The 22,349-nt window shown below is 34.1% G+C and overlaps 2 protein-coding genes across 2 annotated transcripts; both read left to right on the forward strand.

Moving 5' to 3' along the window:
* The first annotated feature begins 13,326 nt into the window (after positions 1 to 13,326).
* Positions 13,327 to 14,320, forward strand: LOC111886114 (uncharacterized). Its single transcript, XM_023882349.2, has 4 exons — positions 13,327 to 13,484; positions 13,569 to 13,689; positions 13,778 to 13,839; positions 14,041 to 14,320. The coding sequence occupies exons 1-4, from the start codon at positions 13,359 to 13,361 to the stop codon at positions 14,149 to 14,151; spliced, it is 420 nt and encodes a 139-aa protein (XP_023738117.1). The 5' UTR covers positions 13,327 to 13,358; the 3' UTR covers positions 14,152 to 14,320.
* Positions 14,321 to 18,433: 4,113 nt separating this feature from the next.
* Positions 18,434 to 22,116, forward strand: LOC111886107 (ribonucleases P/MRP protein subunit POP1). The gene is made up of 11 exons (XM_023882343.3): positions 18,434 to 18,544; positions 18,914 to 19,360; positions 19,442 to 19,538; positions 19,616 to 19,711; positions 19,789 to 19,995; positions 20,083 to 20,201; positions 20,270 to 20,605; positions 20,703 to 20,811; positions 20,887 to 21,395; positions 21,464 to 21,628; positions 21,713 to 22,116. The coding sequence occupies exons 2-11, from the start codon at positions 18,930 to 18,932 to the stop codon at positions 21,909 to 21,911; spliced, it is 2,268 nt and encodes a 755-aa protein (XP_023738111.1). The 5' UTR covers positions 18,434 to 18,544; positions 18,914 to 18,929; the 3' UTR covers positions 21,912 to 22,116.
* Positions 22,117 to 22,349: the final 233 nt, after the last annotated feature.

Here is a 22,349-nt window from a genome sequence, read left to right on the forward strand (position 1 = left end):
TAATACTCGGACTAATTAATTTGTCGCGGTTATCGTTAAACTAAACCCTAGTGGTATCGATACTAGGTTTTATCGAAGGAATATCGTTTTGAGAGTATCGAAGCGCTGTCCGAGTGCTGAGTCACCACCTAATCAGGTGAGTGCATAGTTACTTTCAGCTTACACATATATATGAAGTATTTTACATGCTGTGTGTGTATATTATCTGTATACTTGCTATCTATATTGGAAGAACGTTTTATACATGTTTTCAGTGATCCAAACTGTATATGTATTTTATATCTACATAATTGTGCGGGGTAAAACACGGGTAGATATAATAGTTGCTGTGTGACAAAATAAAATAATGAGAGGCCTCGTTATAGCTGTTCTTGATGATCTAGTCATCTAGCGGAGTATAGATGACGACCACGGACTATTCTAGACAGTCCAGTGGAACACTAGCAGGCTCGCAACCTGTAGGTGTTTATTCGAACTGTGTGTTTATTCGAACTGTGTGTTTATTCGAACTGTGTGAACTGTGTGCTCACCAGGTGTACTCCATCCCAATGATAGTCCTTTGACTAGGTCCCTTGTGTTAGATGTTTTAGGGACGTAATGTGAGGATAACGGGAATAGGTAATTGGGTTGATTGTTTGATGTTTAAAAATAATAATTATATTATTGTGGGTTGAAAACCCTATGTACTCACCAGGTTTCCCAACCTGACCCACTCAGTTTATGTATATCACAGGTGTTGATATGAAGTGACATTACACTGAGAGATTTAAAGAGATATAGATCACTAGTGTAAATCATTGTAAGTTCTGTTTATGCTTATGTTTCTGTATTAACGATGACATCCCAAACGTCTTAAAATGGAATAAATACGTTTCTTCGAAAATGTTTTAATAACGTATTTACCATGTTTTTCTGGGAACAAATTCCGCAATATTTTTTATAAAATGAAGTACTCTGATTTTTATAAAGCATAAACAAACCGGTCTTTTCTGGCCGTAATTTTGGGGATGTCACAGATGATGTGCCAATTGTGTGGGAATACCACAGGCAGGTATATGTGGTCTCGTACCGCGATGTTTATTTCACTTCCATATTTTGGAGGAAGTTCCATGAGGAGTTAGGCACTCGATTGCATTTCAGTACAACATACCACCCAGAGACCGACAGTCAGAGCGAGTGGACGATTCAGATGCTCGAGGATATTCTGAGGGCTTGTGTGCTGCATTTTGGTGGGATTTGGGATACTTACCTTCCACTAGCAGAGTTCCCATACAACAACAATTATCATGCTAGTATTGATCAACCGCCATTCGAAATGTTGTATGGAAGACGTGTAGGACCCCGGTTTGTTAGGGAGAGTTAGGACATTGGGTCATGGGAAGCAATGAGGTAGTGCTTAAGACCACCGAGTTGATTCAACAGGCGTGTGACAGGTTGCAGTCGCACAGAGTTGCCAGAAGAGTTACACGAACCGACGTCGTTCAGACCTCGAGTTTCAGGTGGGAGACTATGTATTGCTGAAGGTGTCACCTTGGAAAGGTGTCATCCTATTTCAAAAGAGGGGCAAGCTAGGTCCCCGATTTATTGGTCTATTCAATATTTCTTCCCGTGTTTTCAATGTTGCATACCGGCTGAATCTTCCTGACGAGCTCAGTTGGATCCATAACATTTTCCACTTGTCACAGTTGCGGAAATGTGTAGCTGATGATTCGGCAGTGATATCGTTAGATGATATTCAGGTGGATGAACGCCTGGAATATGTGGAGAATACCATTGCAATTCTTGACAGGAAAACTAAAACTATTCGTAACATGGTGGTGAATCTAGTGAATGCGCAATGGCAGCACTGGAGGAGCTCTGAGTGGAAATGGGAGCCGGAGGACAAGACGAGAGAGCACTACCCAGATTTATTCGCATCAACGGACTCAGAGGATGAAGTCTAATTCAAGTGGGGGAGATTTGTAACATTTGAATCCAGGTATTCCTTTTAAGTCCTTGTAACAAAATTATGGGTGATTAGTTCCTACGTACGTTGAGCGTACATATATATATATATATATATATATATATATATATATATATATATATATACACACACACACACATTTAGTGTACATGGGTGGGTGTGATCACAGACTTGACCACATATGCAGGGCATACGAAGCGTACGTGGGGCGTACGTGGCTAGATGCAAAACCCTAAGTTTAGGGATGTGCCCTATGTAAGCTCACTTATGACCCTTGGACCTTCACCCTTATCAACCTTCACTGCTTGTTATCATCCCTTGAACCCTAGTTTGCTAGTGAGTGTGATCTTTGAGCTTTAAAGTGAATTTGGTAGCCTTTTTTGTGTGTTTGCAAGAAGAAGAAATTGGTATGCAAGCCTTGGACGTGGTTGAGCTTCAAGATCCTACATCTACATCATCTTAGGAAGCTTTTGAAGGTATAAAGTTCATACCTTGTGTATCCTTTGCTTAGATATACTTATTAGCTTGTTATGGTCCTTTTGGTCCCTTTTGGTTGGTCTTGATGAGTTAAGGCCATTGAGATGCTAAATCTTGTAGATATGGATGTTTGGTTGGTTCCTTAAGCTTAAAGGTGCAAACTTTATGGTGTTTGTGACCCCCATGCAAGTATTAAGTCATGTATTAAGCTCTTTTGAGCTCTAGGACCTCATTAAACCATGCATGCACGTAAAGTTGGCAACTATACGTGATAAACCACCTCAAGGAGGTCAGATCTGAGTTTTAGGCTAATGTCTTAATCGATTAAGAGCTAAAAAGTGAAGTTGACCAATCAGGAGGAGTATGTTGGGCGTACAAGCTCGTACGCACCGCGTACAAGCCCTTAAGTATGTACACTTAGTGTACAAGTTGAGTACGCCCTGCATACTCAGCATTGGGCTGCGGATGTTGGGCCTTTCGGTATTGGGCTTCATCTTGGACGTGGTTGAGCTTCAAGATCCTGCATCTACATCATCTTAGGAAGCTTTTGAAGGTATAAAGTTCATACCTTGTGTATCCTTTGCTTAGATCTACTTATTAGCTTGTTATGGTCCTTTTGGTCCCTTTTGGTTGGTCTTGATGAGTTAAGGCCATTGAGATGCTAAATCTTGTAGATATGGATGTTCGGTTGGTTCCTTAAGCTTAAAGGTGCAAACTTTATGGTGTTTGTGACCCCCATGCAAGTATTAAGTAATGTATTAAGCTCTTTTGAGCTCTAGGACCTCATTAAACCATGCATGCACGTAAAGTTGGCAACTATACGTGATAAACCACCTCAAGGAGGTCAGATCTGAGTTTTAGGCTAATGTCTTAATCGATTAAGAGCTAAAAAGTGAAGTTGACCAATCAGGAGGAGTATGTTGGGCATACAAGCTCGTACGCACCGCGTACAAGCCCTTAAGTATGTACACTTAGCGTACAAGTTAAGTACGCCCTACATACTCAACATTGGGTTGCGGATGTTGGGCCTTTCGGTATTGGGCTTCATCTTGGACCCTAGGAGTTTAGGGTTGTATTTTGGGCAACCAGAATATTGTTTTGGGCTAAGGGTGTTTTTGGACTTGTTTTATGGGCCTTAAGTGTTATGAGTTGGGCCTTTAGGCCTTGGGGCCGATTATTGTGTTTGGGCCAAAAATGATTAAGCCTATTAAGGGTAAGATGAAAGGGGGGACCTTGACCTTAGGAATTGTATTGGAATTTAGGCCCATGGTCATGATTGTAACCCATTCCTAATTAGGGTAATTTGTCTATGTTCAGTGTGGGATTAGCCGGATCAGTAGCCGAGCAGCTAGAATTTGTCAGGAGATCGATGTGAGTCTCCTCCCTGTATCCATTGGTTGAAGGCACCAAGGCCGACCCACTATCCGGTTATGTAGTATGCCAGTTGTTGTGTGATATATGTTGTGTTTGCATGATCGGGTTGAAATATACCCCAGGGTGGTGCCCAGTATGGCATGACGGGTTGAAATATACCCCAGAGCGGGGCCCATTAAGATATGTTTGGGTTGAAATATACCCCAGGGCGGGGCCCATTATGATATGCTCGAGTTTAAATACACCCAGGGCGGGGCCTATACCTGCTTTTGGGTTGGAATATACCCCAGGGCTTGGCGCCAGTTGTATGTTTGGTATGTGATATTTTTGGGAAAACTCACTAAGCTTTTGATTACAATTTGTATTATGGTTTCAGGTACTTCCGGTACTAAGGGGAAGGACCTGACTTAATGGCGCAACATTCACTCCCCACCATTTTCTACATTTATTATTATTGTCATTCTGATGATTTGATACGATGATGATTATGTAGTGAATTTTGGATTCAAACTTATGATTTTAAATCTTAATTAAAAATGAAATTTTTTTCCAGGTTTTTGGGCTATTACATAAAGATCTTGCGTCCATAATTCATATCCATGGCTAAAATACTCTTAGGAGCCTTAAAGTCTCCAAATTTATGACTTAGCATGTCCAATAAGTGCTTAACTCAAGGTCTTGTTCCATTAAGACCTTCTAAATGATGCATTAATAAAAACTAACCATTTGGAACCCATTTTTATGACTTAAGACCCCTCATAGGGAATGAAGGGACAACTTAATGGTCAAGAACATGCCGTGTTCAAGATCTAACATTTTGGGACCAAAAACTCCATAAAGACATCCAAATCTAGATCTATATGCTAGAGGGATAAAGTCTCAGGCTTTATACCTTAGAAAGGTTGCAGATGATGTAGAAACTCCAGATCCAAAATGCTTCACACTTCCAAGATGAGCTTGGCTTCCTTTCTTCTTCTTCTAAGCACAAAACACACACACACACATTAAGGATTGAAATAGCTTCTCAAGGTGAACTAGGGTTACAAAACATCTCAAGAAGGATGGAGGCTCATGAGGTGAGGGGAAATGAATCCATAAGGGTGTTTAAATATGATCTAAACCCTAAAAATTAGGGTTTCCAAATCTGAAAAGTACGCCCAACGTACTAGGGTATGCCCTAGTACGCTCATCATACACACATACGCATGACGTGCTCCCCCAACGCCAAATTACGAAAATGCCACTAGGGCTCCTTTTGCATACTTTCTTGAACTTAGAGACCAATATGCAACATAATTAAATTATAAGGTTGAAATTAGAAGTACCTTATCATCAGGATGTTACATTGGGGAACTCACAAAGCCTTGTGCTTACTCAGTTGATTTTTCGACTACTTTAGTGATTCGTGAGAAGGGCAATGTTCGATTGTATATACGCACATTCACAACATGTTTCTACATAATGTAATCATACTCTGATATGTTTTTAATAAATAAAAATGAAATTTTTTTCTTGACAATCAGGACGTTACATCGAATTAACTCACCATAAGGTGACATATTAATAAACTAGTCCTTTTTTTTCATTTTAGGCTCAAATCATGTCGTACGTGTAATCCAAAAGGACCCTGCTAATTATGAAAAGTCACTAACTTGTTAGGACCATAGACATATTTCCATCACTATCATTCCTTACATTTCCTACATCTAAGGAAAGTCATTGTATACTTGGTATTAACGCATATTACATGTAATATGTATTTAAACCATATACTTAAGCCTAATACACATTATTAGGATTTATACAATATTTTTACCACTATATGTCAATTACTTACACATGTACACGATCTATTAATCATTTTTCAGTTACTAATCATTTGTTATTTTCATGAAAAGAATCACTTACAACACAATTCTACTTATTTCATTCCATTTCCTTTCGATTCCAACATGATTTGTATGCCAATGATTCCTATCATAGCAAACCTACTTTCAAGACTGGTAATATCCTCAAATATTTTACATTCTTTGATAATCACGTGTATTCCCAACAATCATGCAACATAGAAACTCATTAATAATGACAAAGCTTGAAATTAACAATCTTTTTAATCCTTACATAGAAGGTAGTGTTTACACAACATTATTATTCTCACTTAAGTAGTTACTAATCAGATTCAAGATGAAATTGATGTATATGCACCTTATTAGCTTGTTAATTTCAAAACATCAAAAGGGAAAACAATGTCATGACATCTATGAGACTATATTATAACAATATTTCAATGTTGATTTAACTACATCAAAGTTGTTTGGATAAGACATATGTCAGAGTTGTTCTCTTGGTTACATAAACTAAAGACGCGTTATTAAAAGTCGAAGTGGATAGGATTTTGGATATCATTTGACCACAAGTCTTATGATGAATGTGAGTTATGTTTATTAAGAAATATAACAATAACACCATTCACATGAAACTATTAGTGGGAAATTGATATGTTGGAATTGGTACACACTAATGGATCGTTCAGAGACCACGCCCCACGGTTATAAATATCACGTTACCTTTCACTAGGTATAATTATGGCTACCTGATTAAACATAAGTTTGAAACCTTTAATGTGTTTACGGCATTATAAAATGAAGTGGATAATATATGCCATGATTATATTTAAAGTTATGTATTATTTAGTTAAAACAAGAGGACCGAAATGAAAACCCCAATCTAAAATGGAAATAACATGCCTGGAATACTATAAATTCACATTATAATAGGATCTTCACCATATAGTTGTTAAACTCATCTTGTTTAGTCGCAATTACAACAATCCTCTCCATCAACTCCACCACCACACAACAAAATCTCGAGTATAATGCTTAGTTACCAAACAATGCATTATTATTAACAACACTATATTGGACTTCATCTCATGTTTCAAGGATAAAGGATTTACGAGGTTGTCCATATAACTTGATATCCTATTACTGACCTTAGAACTCAAGGACCTTCAACAAACAATCATTAGGCAAATATCACAAGTCTTAATTACCATGTATGACGATATGGAGCGTTCATGAATTCAATTTAAAGAATTGAAGTTGTGTGTTATGTCGAATCTACCACTAGAGAACCGAAGTATATTGACCGACAATGCCATGAATTTCTCTTAAAGTCATATGGAACTATTTGATCTTCACTATAAGGTCGGTATGATTTAAACTTCACAAGCTATAGATGAGTTCCAACGTGTCTTATACTTAGATCGTTCTTTTTAAGGCATTTTTTTGTTTTTTTTAAGATTAATATATATATGGTTGAATTATTTAACATTAATGACGTATTTTCGATAAAAATGTTATATAATGGTAAACATAATACTTTGTATTTTGTATTTTTAAGCCAAACTATAAGTTAGTAATTTGCATACATATATGTCATTTTCATACTAATTTGTCATTTTTAATACAAACATTGAAATGTTATTTTCATAATTAAAAAAAAAAAAACAAACTTTTCATTTTCATTTAGCATATCGAAAGGAACAGGCCTTCAATACATAACTACAATCACAATAATCTCTCACATGACTTGTCTTAAAAAATATCAAAATAATTAGGAGTGTTTGTTTGGATGGATCCGTTCGATCCGATCCAATCAAATAAATCCATATTGTTTTTGGTTTTCAAAACATTGATCTGAATAGTCAAAATTAAATTCAAATTCGATCCGATCCAATTACAATTCGGTTGCATCGGATTTTGTAATTTGGTTTTAAAAAATAGAACATTTTAAAATAACGTATAATTATAATATTATCCAATTGTACATAAGAAACAAAACAAATTATTTTGTTGTGATTAAAAATTTATAAACAATCAAAAAGTTATACTATAGCTTAATATTTAATAGATAAAAAACTTTTAAGAGAAAATACACATTAATATTTTTTATTAGGTGAAACGTTTTGAACCTATATGGAAAAATAAATTATAAAATTAATAAATAATTATAAATATATTAAAAATAAATAAATAATAAATTGTTATTCGATTTTTTGACTATTTGGTTCATATTTTATAAACCAAAACTATTTTGAAATTCAAAATAATAATTTTATTTTGTTGAAAACCAATTAAAAAATCTGAATATCCAACCAATGGTTCAATCCAAATTGTTCAATTGGACAATTTGATTTTATCCAAATAATAAATAGCCTTAAAAATAACCAAACCACTAAAACCCGATTAAAGTCACAAAGAAATAGAACAATTAAAAGCACCAAACTAGAGTTGTTTTGCTTCAGTTGGTTTTTAAACACTAGTTTACTAAAATGATGCTAAATTATCTTTATTCATTTGTGTACGCATTTCAATAATTTTTTTATACAAACTTTGGGCAGTTATTTACTCATAATCTTCATCCTTATTTTAAAATATGGGCACTAAAAGTATATTTACATGAATTTTTTTCAATCTAAGAAGCTTAAAATCTAGCATGAATACCACTATAACATCTATAAAAAGTTGATTTTTATGTTTGTGCACATAGATTTGATGGTTCAACCACTTAATCATGGATCACCCATTTTCTTATGAATATGTGATTCACAAAAATGATTTCCCAAGGACAAATACACTTTGAAAAATGAAATGTTTGATCCAATATTTGGAATACATGTCCAATATGTGGATTTTCGAGAAAAACAAAATCATTTTAGAAAACTCTACAAAAACGAGTTAGATTTAGATATTATAATTTCGATTGGTCATTTTATTATTATCCGAAAATTTTTATATTATTGGCTACTAAAAGAACCTAAACTAATCAATTAATAAGTCCCTAGAGGGAGGGCAAGTTGGGCGACCGTCCCGGGTCTCGCCAAATCTCGGGGTCCCAAAATTTATAATAATTATATATACTTTTGGATTATATAAAAATACGATATGCAACATTAAAAATAAATGCACTTTAACTAAGATGGTTGAGGCGTACGAAATTTTGAATTAATGAAAAGGGCCCATGTTCGAATCTCATGGCTAGCCTTTTTTTTTGGTGCTTCGTTGTGGAACGTGATGGAAGTGGTGAAAAACTGAAAATGGAGGGAGAATAGACGATGACTAGCGGGAAAATAGACATTGTTACGAAATGACTTTTCAATTGTTAAAACACACATTTAATCACTTCATAATCTTACTTCCAATCTAAATTTTCCACATCTATGAGAGTGACATGCAAATAGAAAAGAAAATGAGAGATATTCCAAGATTGCATAAATGAAGCTACTGAGTTACGATTTTGAATCTCTTAATTTCTGATTTTGAAGTTCTAATTCTAAAGGTATGATATCTAACTTTGAAGTTCCAATTACTAGGTATGTGTTTGGTATCCCAGACTGAGTATGATATGCGGTCTTTTTTTCCGAATTCATTAATCTTTACCAAACCATTAATTGTTAAAAACTATTTCAATCAAGAAATGATGAAATCGACTTTTCCAGTGAAGTTTTTTTCCCAAAAAAATCAGTGCATATAGAGTGTTAGATGCAATGTTGGAATGAATCCAACTATTCCATTCAAGTTTTTTTTGTAATCTTTTTCATGCATATGAATTGTTCGATGAAATGCTGGAATGAAATCAACATTTTTTTATTCATATGAGTATTTTAGGTTTTAAAAATTTAAAATACAACTTAAGAAATTAATCTTTATCTTGATAGAACAAATAACTATAGGCTGCATTAAGTTTTTCATGTTCAATTGTTGCACAATTGTGTATACAATGCTACATTTGGTAAAAGGACATCAAGATCAGTTTCATCAAGATACAAGATGAAGTAATTGAAAATATACAACTGAATCAAAGTAAGTTACTATTTCTTTTATCAGCTCTTTAGATGTATAATCCTGCCACTCCCTCCCATTTTCATTTTTAACAATTATGGATCCTTGTTCAAAGAAGTGCGACAAAATGCCAAAAGAAAAAAAAAACTTAATTTTGCAAGATTGTGAGTTTAGACAAATTGTTAAAAGAAATGTTTCATACACTAATTCTAGTTATCTAAATATAATATTTTCTTTATCGTGAATGACCTTATTTTATATTTTTATCCTGAGCCCCAAATCGGCTTGGACCGGTCTGTTAATAACTATTCATCAAATCAACCATTTGTGGGAAGAGATATACATATACAACCATTTTTTTAATCTTTTATCACTAAATAACCATATAAATCCTGAAAAATCTTGTGAATTCACAAGATGATTTTTTTTCCGACAAAAATAGTTCGTTAATTTTATCCATATATTTCCAAATATATTTTAATCTTGCGAACTATTCACGATACACCTTTTTCCATGCAAGCTTTTTTTTTTTTGCACAAGTAGGGGTTTAACAGTTTTTTTTAGCGAATAGGCTTTTTCACATGTATTCTTATGTGTAAAAGACCAAAAAGTTATACTAAAATTTGAAGGGAAACTTGATAAATGAGTGTTATCTAGAAAAGAAAGAAGGAAGACACACATATACCATAATAGGGATGTCAACAGGGGCAAACGGGACGGGATTGCATCCCCCGCCCCCGCCCCCGCCCCTAAAATTCTCCCATTCCCCCGCCTCCGCCCCCGCCCTGAATTCCGCTTCTTACCCTCGCCCCCACCCCCGTTCCTCCGCCCCCGATGGATTTTGGACTACCTTAGGTGGGCTAAAAAGAAATTCTTATTTTGGCTAAAAGAAACTATTTTTTAGTTAACAAATAGTTATTTATAGCATAATTTTACATGTTACAAACGTCTTAAAAACATGTTTTGGTTGAATTTTAGTATGTAAAAATCATTCTATTGGTTATTATATTTATATAATTAATATATATATATATATATATATATATATATATATATATATAATTTATTAACAGGGACCCCATGGAGGTTTCGGGACGGGAATGTCAACCCCCGCCCACGAAAGTAAAACGGGGGTTAACCATGCCCCCGTTTCCGATTTTTTTCAAAAAATACCACCAAACGGGACGGGTCCCCCACGGGATCGGGGTCCCACGGGACTTTTTGACATCACTATACCATAACATCATTTTATTTTTATTTTGTTCAAAGCCCGTTTAATACCTAGTTGGGCTTTTTTTTCTCCAACAAACTCCTGTATAGGAACATATTCTAAAAAACCTTACTTAATATTTGTTTAAGAATTGCAGATGATTTATAAATATTTATTATTAGTTTATAACATATGAGAATCATGGTTATAAAATTAATTAATTTTTATAGTAAAAACTCAAAATTATTAATCAATTATTTTAAATAAATTATTAATTAAAAGATATTTTTTTAGTTATATAAAATTATAATCGTTGCTTTAAATAAATACATGACCTTATAATTTGTATTAGTTTTATTTTAATTTTTATTCTAATGTTTTAATTTAATGTACTTAGATGAGAAATTTAAAATGGATAATCAATAAGTTTAACAAATGACATGATATTAATTAGGAACCTAATAAGATAACACACGACAAAAAAAAAACTATTTTTTTATTAAAACATGAAGAATTTTGTTATAATGAAAAGACAAAATTGCAAAAATGGTCCCTGTGGTATGTATTTTTTGGGGATTTCGGTCCAAACCTCGACTTTTTTGGATTCATGGTCCTTTTGACCTAGTTTGTATGTAGAATTAGTCCTCCGACTTAACTTCCATTAAGTTATTGTTGTTAACCCTCTCATGTGCCTCCCACATGAGGGTATATTTGTCTTTTCACTTATAAGAGGCCATTTTTGCACCTAAAATAATACAACCCCTTTTTTAAGAGAAAAAAATTAATACATATTTATTTATTTTAATAATTAAAAAATAAAAGAGGTCTCTCTCTCTCTCTCTACACACACAAACATACATAACCAGATGAACTCATTCATCCTCCATCCCACTCTCTTAGATTTACCAAATATCCAAATTCACTCCCAATGTCCTCTTCGTTTTCCTTAATATCATGACTAGAACCATTCTCTTCACCTCCAACTTACCCAACTACAATAAAATATAAGATCAAAAGGAAAAATCTCAAAATGGATCCTCCATTCTCCAGCATATCAGATCTTTCAACGTATTCAATTTGACCCCGACGCAACCCCTCTTTTGCCACTACCTGATCCCAAATCGAATCATGTTGAGCCGATGATCACATCCCCCATTATCATCAACAATCAACAGCCCTTGAAGTTAAAGAACATATAGAATATCAGTCGAGACTAGAGACCTGAATCTTTGATTTGCCTTAACCTTTCTCTATATGTAGTTATTTGCTTCGATTTATAATTCTTTAGAGTAAATTACATGTTTGGTCCTTGTGTTATGCTGATTTTTTGCTATTCATTTTCATTGATATGTTGATTTTAATTAACCTTGATCCTCTGGTCATCATGTGTTCATCGTCTTTACCTAAAAATATGAATCCATTTCAAATCTCAAGAAATCAAACAAAAAACTTATGTGTACAGTTTGGGTGTGATTGCGTTGATCTTCATGACCTACTTTCACAACAAAGAGAAACTAATGCAATAGGGAAAGGATTCTAACAGAACTGATCAACTTGGAGTGCCTGATCGTATTCTAACCACCACTCATTTATTCCTCATCCTATTGATCGGGTTAACCGCCGGTTGAAAGATGTTGTACAACACCCAAGCGATGATTGGAACTTCAGAAAGCTCATTCACACGAAGATCTTGGGTCTTTTTGTGCGTGTCTGTTGGTAATTACAAAAAGATGTTAAGTTGTAAGTGAAATTACCCTTTCTTTTTATGTAAGTGTTTGTATCAGATAGCAACAATCGGAGGTAAAGTATGTTAGTGAGCAACATGGAGTTGGGTTATAGTGGTGACGTGACAATGAATGTGAACAACAATGGTGATGATGGTGGTGGTGGTGATGGGTTTTTGGCAAAGAATAGAGGAAAAAGGATTGTGAGAGAGAGTTCAGAATGAGGTGTTGATGGGTTTCCTGATCTAATACAAAAATGTGTGTGTTTGTGTGTGTGTGTGTGAGAGAGAGAGAGAGAGAGAGAAAGAGAGACCAATTAAAAAAAAAAAGGTATTAATTTTTTTCTTTTAGAAAAGGAGGATATTTTTTTAGATGCAAAAATGGTCCCTTATAAGTTAAAGGACAAATATACCCTCATGTGGGAGGCAAATGAGGAGGTTAACAACAATAACTTAACGGAAGTTAAGTCGATGGACAAATTCTACGTAAAAACTAGGCCAAAAAGACTATCAATAAAAAAAAATCATGTTTGGACTAAAACCCCAAAGAATAAGAGACCATTTTTACAATTTTGTCGAATGAAAACGAGAAGGATTTTTTATTCTAAACAAATAATTAAGTATGTTATATAGTACTAGTTTTTTTGTGTCATTACCTCTATGTGGAGGCCCATTAATGAATTACAAGCCCATTGAATAGTGAATTAACGAGCCCACTAGTTTATTACAGTTCGGAGCCGGAAGAAGCAGTGCAGTAAGAAGAAGATGGACTACAGTCTAGCGGCACTGAAGCTGCTATGCGTCCAATTGAAGGCGGCGCGTGCCACTAACGACTCATCTCAATCTTCCATTTCTCTCGGTCCTATACTCTTCCAACGCGCGTGGTTACAGGTACACATGCACGCGCCACCACTCTCCATCCCTCCCTTTTCCTTTTTTCTTTTTAAAATCACGATTTGATCAAATGAAATTTAGGGCGTCGTAATCTCACTACCTTCTACCACCGGCGGAAACGGACGTTTTCTCGTTGACGACGGAACAGGCGTGGTTGAACTCTCTCTCTCCCGTGATTTCCTAAATCGCGACTGGAAATTAGGTCACCATTACTAACCCCCACCAAGTTTGGTGTTTCTTCTGTTCTTATTTCTCAAGTTGTACTGTTCTGGTTGGTTTGAATTTTGCAGGTGCATATGTAATGGTTGTCGGAGGGTGTAGTATCCGTCAAGACGATCTCCCCCTAATCAAGGCAAAATACATTAATTTCATCACAATTTTCTTTGGTTTTATCATTGGATTCTCCTTGCATAATTCCATATTCAATACTTTGTGTGATTCTGTGTTTGTGCCCTAGTCTATTCTTATCATGATAAATACTACATATAAGAACATCACTTCTGCGAGAAGATTCAACAGATAAATGGTGACAGTTATGTCTTTACAATTTCAGGTTCACAAAATTGTTGATCTTTCTGGTTTTCCCCATCGAGAAGCAATGTGGTATCTGGAAGTTTTGGAGGCTTACAAGCTCTTCTATCATCCCCTAATTCAAGATTCATAGCCATTGACATTTGACAACACACTTAATAGATTCATCAAGGTTCCAAAGTGTAATAGCATTGTACTTTGAGGATTAAGGATGTTTATGGTGGTTTGTTCAATTACCAAAGTGTAGCTAATCTAATAGCAAAAAATTATTTTCAATATATAATTTCACATTTTAAGGAGCCCATCTTTTGACCCATGTAAATACAAACAAGGTACATTATATGTAGAAGCCCAACAATGAACAACCAAGTACTTGGCCCATTTCATGAAGAAGTTGTGTACTAATATAGCATCATACTTTCATTTCTTTCTATTGCAACATTATACTTTATTTTTATTTTTATTTCTATTGTGCTTTGGAAGTGTACCCACATAAAGCATTGTACATTCAATATTTTTCTTATTAAGACATTGTACTTTGTAAAATCTACCTAGATATAGTATTGTACATTCAATCTTTTTCTTATTTGGAGATTCCAATTTTTGTCCATGTGTAAACAAACCAAAAATGAACTCTTTTGTATATTAGATGTAATTCTACTTTAAATAATCTATTGCCTAGTACATAGACAAAACTTCCGTAACAAGGTTACAACAACTAGGGATAGCGTCGGTCCGGAACCAGACCGAGAACCAAGAACCGAATCGAAGAATCGGAAACCGATTTAGTGGGAAATGGAGAACTCAAAACTGAGAACCAGATCAAATACCCTGTTCTAGTTCCAATCGGTTCCGGTTCGATTCTACAAGTAAGTGTGCTCTTTAATGACATGTTCGGTTTTGAACCCTGCCCGAACTAGGAACCGATTTAGTGGAAAATGGAGAATGTAGAACCGGACCGAATACCCTGGCCGAGTTTTTTCCGGTCCGGGAACTGATATATGTTATTTGAAGTTTTATTCTTGTATTGGTTTCATTGTTTGGGGCTTGATTAATTTAAAGGTTTGTAGTAGTTTAGGGCTTTTTAGTTGATTACCTTAACTATTTAGATTAGCCTAGCCCACTTTACATTTTGGTTGTATGTTGTTATTAGATGGTTGTTTTATACGTTGTTTCTAAGTCACCATATGGTCTTAGTTTAGACTTTAGATTTGAAGAAGGGATGGGTGAGTTGGATGGTGGTGTTGAAGGTGGCTAGACAGTGGCTGAGCCAGAAAGAAAAATTAGGGGTTGCATAATTTTTTTAAGGGTTTTAGTACTAGAAAAAAAAACTCATTTTCGAATGCAGTTTCCATCACAAAATCGTCACTAAACCAACGAATTTACACTAAATTCACACTTATCAGACTTTGTGATAAATTCGTGACGGATTTCCTACGGATTTGTGATGGATTTTTGAAGGATTTCAATGAATTTTCACTAAATTTACGTTTGACGGAAAAATTTAAAGGGTAACCCTTGCTATCACGTGTTACATACTAGATCCGTCTACGTGGCTATATATGGTGCGGGGTTAGGTGGTAATGGATGACACAAGTGGTGGTAATGTTCACGATGGTGTCGGTGATATTCACAGTGAAGATGATGTGAGTAGAGGTGTTATTGGAAATGATGGGTTATATGTAGGTCTTACCTGATAATTACAAATTAATAAAAAAATATAAAAAAGAATGCAAAATGTTCATTTCAAATTTTCAACTAACTTAACAAAATGAAACTAACACAAAGTAATAAAAAAAAGTATAAAAAAAAGGCAAAAAGGTCATTTCAACTAACTTAACAAACTAAAACTAACAAATATTATTTTTTTGGACCAAATTCATACTGAAAGGTCTAAGGATTATTTTTGCAAAATAATGTTTTTTTTGGAGAAAATTGCAAATTTAGCCAAAATGTTAATTACTTTGTGAAAAATTGCAAAAAAAAAAAAAAACCAAAATTGCATTTTTAGCCATCAATTTCACAGATGGGACTCCTATGTTCGCAGATAGACTAGTCCATCTACGAACGTACAAACAACTAAAGCACAACCGGATTGTTGCTTCCTTTATTGTTGCATAAGTTAGCAACATCAACATAATCCCCGTAAGTATGTATATTTTCATCTTTCTAAACCAGAACTTTTTTCTTTTTACTATTATCTACTACACTCCTATTCATAACTTTAACTTCTTGTTCGAGAACATCAACACAACGACCACCCATGTCATTAAGATATGTACCAACATCATCATCACCAACATACTTGTAATTCTTAGTATCCACATAGTGAATTGGTGAATACCTCACATTAATATTTTCAGCAACACTATGAAATTGAGGTACACTATGAGTCATGAAAGTACCTATTGGATTATTGCTCTCTTTATCGTTGCATAAGTTAGCAACCGGCTCATCTCCACTCTCGCCACCCTCCGTAACTGCATCACCTTCATCAGCCACCACAAACACTTTCACAGCCCTTCCTCCAATCGATTAGAATACATTGGTCAACATTCTAACATCCATGTCTTCAATTATGGCTATATAATGATTCAATTCAGGATGATAGGAACGAATAATAATTTTATATTTATCTAACAAACTGGTTTTTCTTCTCACCAAAGATACAAAGTCACTATAACTAATATACTTAGAAAATATCAAAGCGAATTCAGAAATACCTCCCTTTGAACATACGTATTCAAGATTTGTTTCAATAACTTTCCACCTCCCACCGGTTATAACGCAAACCAAATATTCATTCATTTTTAAAAAGGTTTTAAACAAATTTTCCATAGAAATAAAAACTAAACTGATAATTTTTTGCAAAAATTTATATATAATAAAGCTGTTTTTTTGTAGTCAAAATAAAAAAAAAATTACAAAAAAACACAAAAATCACAATTGAAAAGGAGAAGAATCGCAGATGGCCTTAGTCCATCTGCAATTTTAAGGGGGGGGGGGGGGGGGGGGTGAGGTGTTTATATAGCGAAAAAAAAGCCATCAGCAAACGTACAAGTGGCTAAAGCACGTTTGTGCTTTAGCCACTTGTACGTTTGCAGATGGCCTGCCAAAATCGCAGATGGGCTTAATCCATCTGCGATTTTGCTGACTAAAAATGAAATTTTGTTTTTTTTTTTTTTCCTATTTTCCACAAAGTAATTAACAAATTTAACTATGCAACTGTTTTTTGTTGGAACTTTAGTAAAAAAAAAATTACAAACTATATGGATCATTTTTGCATTTTTTGTCAAATATTATATAGAGTAAATTACATAGATGATCTATGAGGTTTGGGGTAACCTTATTCGTCTCTACCTTTTCTCGTTTAACCTGGACAATCCACATTATGTGTTTTTCTTGCATCTGTGGTCTATTCCTAACATAAAAGTTATTATATCATTAAATTTCTTTTTTTAATTTCCTCTTATTTGATTATCATTTTGAAATTAACAAAAATATAATAAAAAAATAACCCCACCCCTCTTAAACTAAACTATTATCTATGAATGATGAGTAACTAAATATTATAAATTAGTTTTTCACAAAAAATAATTATTTTTTTTTTTCATTTTTTTTAAAAACGATCACTTAATTTCGAATGCTTCATTTTAGATTTGATATTTAGATTCAAAGTTTTTTTTTTATAATTTTATTTTATTTTTACAAATAAATTTCTTAAATTGTGTTTGAAATATTTATTTCAAAATATTTAGGGTCATCATTTTTCAATCAAATGTGTGATTTATGTCATAATATCATATATAATTCATATTTACTATGCTGTCAACTTTTAGTTAGTTATAAGTAAAAATGATTTTCTTCTCCAAATTTCAAAATTGTTCATCGAATTTCCGACTTTTTGCTTCATTTCTATATGACGGTGGGTTTACTAGATCCCGACTACCAAAAAAAGTCAATCAGTGATCAAATTGAATATGTAAAAATATCCAAACCAAGTTCTAGAACTTGAAGATTAAGAGAATCAAGGATACTTAGACTTCACAACTTTGGTATAACTATCAGCTCATCAGAAATTACCAACCACTTATCACTTATGTCTAACTAAGTTTAAAAAACTTGTTATTGTTTAAATTCAAAGAAGTGGTGGGTAGGATTATTTTATTTTATTTTATTTAAAATTTAAAAATGATAAAGAAATAATAGAAAGTAGAAAAAAAAAATTATCAAGGGCATTATAGTCTTTTTACGTCTGATAGGGACCAAAGACGCAACAAAAAACATATCAGGAGGATTATCCGATTTAAAAAATAAGTTACGGGACCAAAACACCAATTACCATAATCCATAGTGACCAGTCGTGTAATTTTCTATAATATAAAGGTAAAACCTTTGTCAAAGGGTTTTACAGGCCGATGCACTCTTCTTCTCCAGCTCTCCACTTTCACCTCGACGTCTTCTCCTTTCTCCACACCGACGTCGTCAGCCTGCGGTTCCTCCAACAAGAGCTTCTCTAATCGCTGGTCTCTCTCTCTCTCTCTCTCTCTCTCTCTCTCTCTCTCTGCTGTATCAAGCCGCAAATGGGAAAATTTTATGTATCTTTCTCTTAAATCACAACTATGAAAATCTGATAAAAATGTTATGGTTTTTTGCTAAATTACTGGGATTGAGAAAGTATGTTGATTCATTCAAGATTTCAAGTAATAACGAATAATTGTTGATTTCAAGTTAGTTGTTAGTTGTTATATTCATTATATTGTTTTTTGTCACACGAGAAGAGTATTTAATGCAACTTGCCACTGATTTCAAGTTATTAATTTCTACACATTTGTTATACTCTGTAGTCTGTACTCAAGTAACTAATCGATAAAGAGATTGTTGCAATTGAACAGGTTACTATCTGCAACAATGGCTACTGACAGAAGCAAAATCATACCACCACCCGATCTTGTCGTGCAGAAATTCACAGAATCCCGAGCTCCAGAACTCGAGTCTCTCTACTCCACCATTGCCACAAGGTTAACCAACAATTTCAAATCTCAGAGAAACAAAAGGAGAAGAACTACTAGCTATGACAATCAAGCTTCCAAAACTAGATTCAGAAAGAAGCAAAAATTCGGAGTTTCAAACCAAAATAATGATGTAAATTCAGAAAAACAAGTTAAAAAAGCTCCACCTCGCCATATTCGTCGTAGAAAGGAGCTAAATGAAAACCCTAAAAATGGATTTTGCACTTCAGGCAATGGGACAAAAAGGCTTAGAACACACGTTTGGTATGCAAAAAGATTCACAATGATCACACGTTGGGGTTTCCACCTTCCTCTTGGTTTACATGGCAGGTAATCAAGCGATTTTACTCTTTTACCCTTTTATGTTATTTTGTATCAATAGATTTATAATTTATGGTTTGTTTAATGAAGGGGAAGAGGTTCAAGAGCTCTCTTGAAGTGGTTGAAAAATGGAACTGTTGTTCATGATGCAAGCTATTATTCTGCTGTTCAGTTAGAGGGTTCACAGGTAATGTACCAATTTACCAAATTACCCTTCTCTTTTTCCATCTTAACATCACCTTGATATTCATTTTGTCTTTTCAGGATTCAATATTGTCGATTCTAAGCATTGTAATGTCACCTTTTCCTCCTTCAGATGCTGAAAATGTAATCTCTGGTGGTATTTATGCTACTTCAATGGTAATTCATTGTCTTTAACTCTTTATAAACATTAAGATTTCTGCATCTTTTGTAAACGTATTCATTAACTTTTGCAGCTTCATCATTCTGAAACTCCCAATTCACACACAATTGCACCTGTTATTTACATGTGGAGACCTAATCAGAAGTCAATAGATGAATCTGAAGATCATTTGAAAGTCAACAAGGGTCAAACTTTCAGGCAGTTATGGATATGGATACATGCTGCAGCTTTAACTGAAGGCTATAATGCTCTGAAAAACGCCTGTGAAAGTCAGGGTAAGGTAGAAAACTAGAAATTTGAGTTCTTTATTATATTACTCTTTTTAAAGATTGATGCCAAAATCCAAATCATGTGTTTCTTTTAATAGGTTAATGAGGATGTTGACTCAGTTAAGTGTATCTCACTTGAAGGGCAATTTGGTACATTGGAAGTAATGGGCTCAAAAGCATCTCACCTTCTTCACAAGATACTAAATCCAGTTAGCATGTGAGTGACTCATTGTTTTCTTTATTTATTTTAATCTAATTTTTTTAATATTGTGAATGATCATGCAGCATGTCATCAAGAATTACATCCATCATGGAGAATGAAGATGATACATCATGTTGTGAAGTAATTCCTCTTGTAGTCAATGATCCTCGTGTGTTGACCAATAACACTGAGTTTGACTCGAGTTACACTGAGTTATGGGATGCTAATAAAGGGCTGTTTTCTCCAGTTGAAGAAAGTGTTCTTTGTATGGAGAAACACCATCAACGCCTCTTGTCCTTTTGTCTCACAAACAAAACTTCAAATGACAATAATACCCCCACAACCAAGATGGAATCTTCAAGATTCTGTCCTATTATTCTTTTAAAAAGAAACAACCTTAAGGATCATTCAATCACAAGGTTTTATTTTTTATATAAAAATTTAGTGTTTTTCATTTTCCTCTGTATAAAAAAATTGAAATGATTAAAATATTGTTTAATGATTTTCCTTTTCCAGGTGGACTATTATACTTCCTTTGACTTGGGTCAAAGCCTTTTGGATTCCTCTTATCTCAAATGGAGCTCAAGCTATAGGTTTAAGAGAGAGGTCTTGGGTTTCTTGTGAAGTAAGTAATTCAATTTGTTAATTGTTATTACAATTTTTTTTGTAAATTATTTAAACTTAAAAATTTTATTTCCAGGCTGGAATTCCGAGTTTTCCATCTGAATTTCCCGAATGTGATCCTTACACTTCTTTAAAGGAAGCCGAAGCTTCCACCATTGATGAACAAGCATCACTTCGTCCTGTTTCCATGAAACCTTTCGATATTCCCATTTTACCCCCATGGAATTGTATCCAACTCGCATACGGATCAAACCCAAACCCTAATGAACCAATTCCATTACAATCCAACATGGTTGTTGCCAGGTCAGCAAGAATGCTGACTGGATTCTTGAACACTATAAATGACAATCATCTGCTTCTTTTCCCACATGATAAAATAAAAAACACATCGATTTTATCTAAAATCATCAAAGATGAGAAAATACTTGATCAAGTTCCAAACACTTCAACTTTTCTTGAAAATGGATCAAGAAAAAAACTATGTTTTGTTAGAGTTGTTCTTCGTGCGTATAAAGAAGGTGTGATTGAAGATGGGGCTCTTGTTTGTGCACCAAGTATGGACGATATAAAGCTTTGGACCTCAGGGTAATTTCGTAATTTTACATAGAAGTGATATAACATTTCATCTTAATGACGTGTAATTTGTGAATTAGGTCAAACAAAAAGGTTGACCTTCAAATACCTCAGTCAGTAATGGCAAATTATTTTGTGAAAGAAGATTCTGGAAAGTGGAAGCTTCAAGTTCCTGAAGATCCTGCAGCCATGGAGTCTAACAGGTGGCCAATTGGTTTTGTGACAAGTGGATTTGTTCGAGGAAGGTAAAGTAATAAAGTATATTGTGTTGAGGTTTGACTTTTTAGGTCAAACAGAGTGATGATGTTGACTTTTGTTGACTTTCACAGCAAGAAACCAGTGGCAGGGGGTCTGTGTGATGCGGTTTTGCTTGCTCATATTAGACATGAACAGTGGAGTTGTGTTCCTTTAAAGAAGAGGAAGAAGGAGGTGTATGTTTTAACAAGAAATCTTAGATCTACATCTTATAGACTTGCTCTTTTGAGTATTGTTCTTGAACAACAAGAAGAAGATTTGGATCACATTTGATTAAATTTGTTTTTTTGGGGGGGTTTTGTTTATTAGATTTGTTTAAATTTTGTTATTGTTATTTGGGTTTTTGGTAGATGTTAATGTAGAGTAATTTGTGTTTCAATGTGGACTTGAGAACTTGTAGATTAAAGTTAGTTTATATTATTTTGCGAAAGTATTAAGAATTTTGTGAAATGTAAATGTATACTTATACTTCACAAGATACGAATATTCTTTTGAGTGTAATAATTATTGTGTTTGTTTTAAGGAAAAAAAACGTCCATGTGGCTATGCTTGAAAATTAAAATACATTAACTAACTTGAAAAGCGAATGGCAATAGGAATAAAATGTTATGATTATGATTTACGAGTTTTTGTTGTTTATACTATTAAGAAACTAAAAGTGGATTGATATAAAGTGGAAAAAATAGAATAAAAGTAAAAAGTAAGTTTGAA

Source organism: Lactuca sativa, chromosome 1 (assembly GCF_002870075.4).
Source record: "Lactuca sativa cultivar Salinas chromosome 1, Lsat_Salinas_v11, whole genome shotgun sequence".
NCBI classification, from domain to species: Eukaryota; Viridiplantae; Streptophyta; class Magnoliopsida; order Asterales; family Asteraceae; genus Lactuca; species Lactuca sativa.

Bases quoted from the DNA above. Each gene is read 5' to 3' on its own strand.
- LOC111886114 (XM_023882349.2), top strand. From the start codon at position 13,359: ATGGACTACAGTCTAGCGGCACTGAAGCTGCTATGCGTCCAATTGAAG. The intron at 13,485-13,568 runs GTACACATGCAC...AATGAAATTTAG, and splicing joins TCCAACGCGCGTGGTTACAG to GGCGTCGTAATCTCACTACC. The intron at 13,840-14,040 runs GCAAAATACATT...TTACAATTTCAG, and splicing joins ACGATCTCCCCCTAATCAAG to GTTCACAAAATTGTTGATCT.
- LOC111886107 (XM_023882343.3), top strand. From the start codon at position 18,930: ATGGCTACTGACAGAAGCAAAATCATACCACCACCCGATCTTGTCGTG. The intron at 19,361-19,441 runs GTAATCAAGCGA...TGTTTAATGAAG, and splicing joins CCTCTTGGTTTACATGGCAG to GGGAAGAGGTTCAAGAGCTC. The intron at 20,202-20,269 runs GTGAGTGACTCA...ATGATCATGCAG, and splicing joins ATACTAAATCCAGTTAGCAT to CATGTCATCAAGAATTACAT.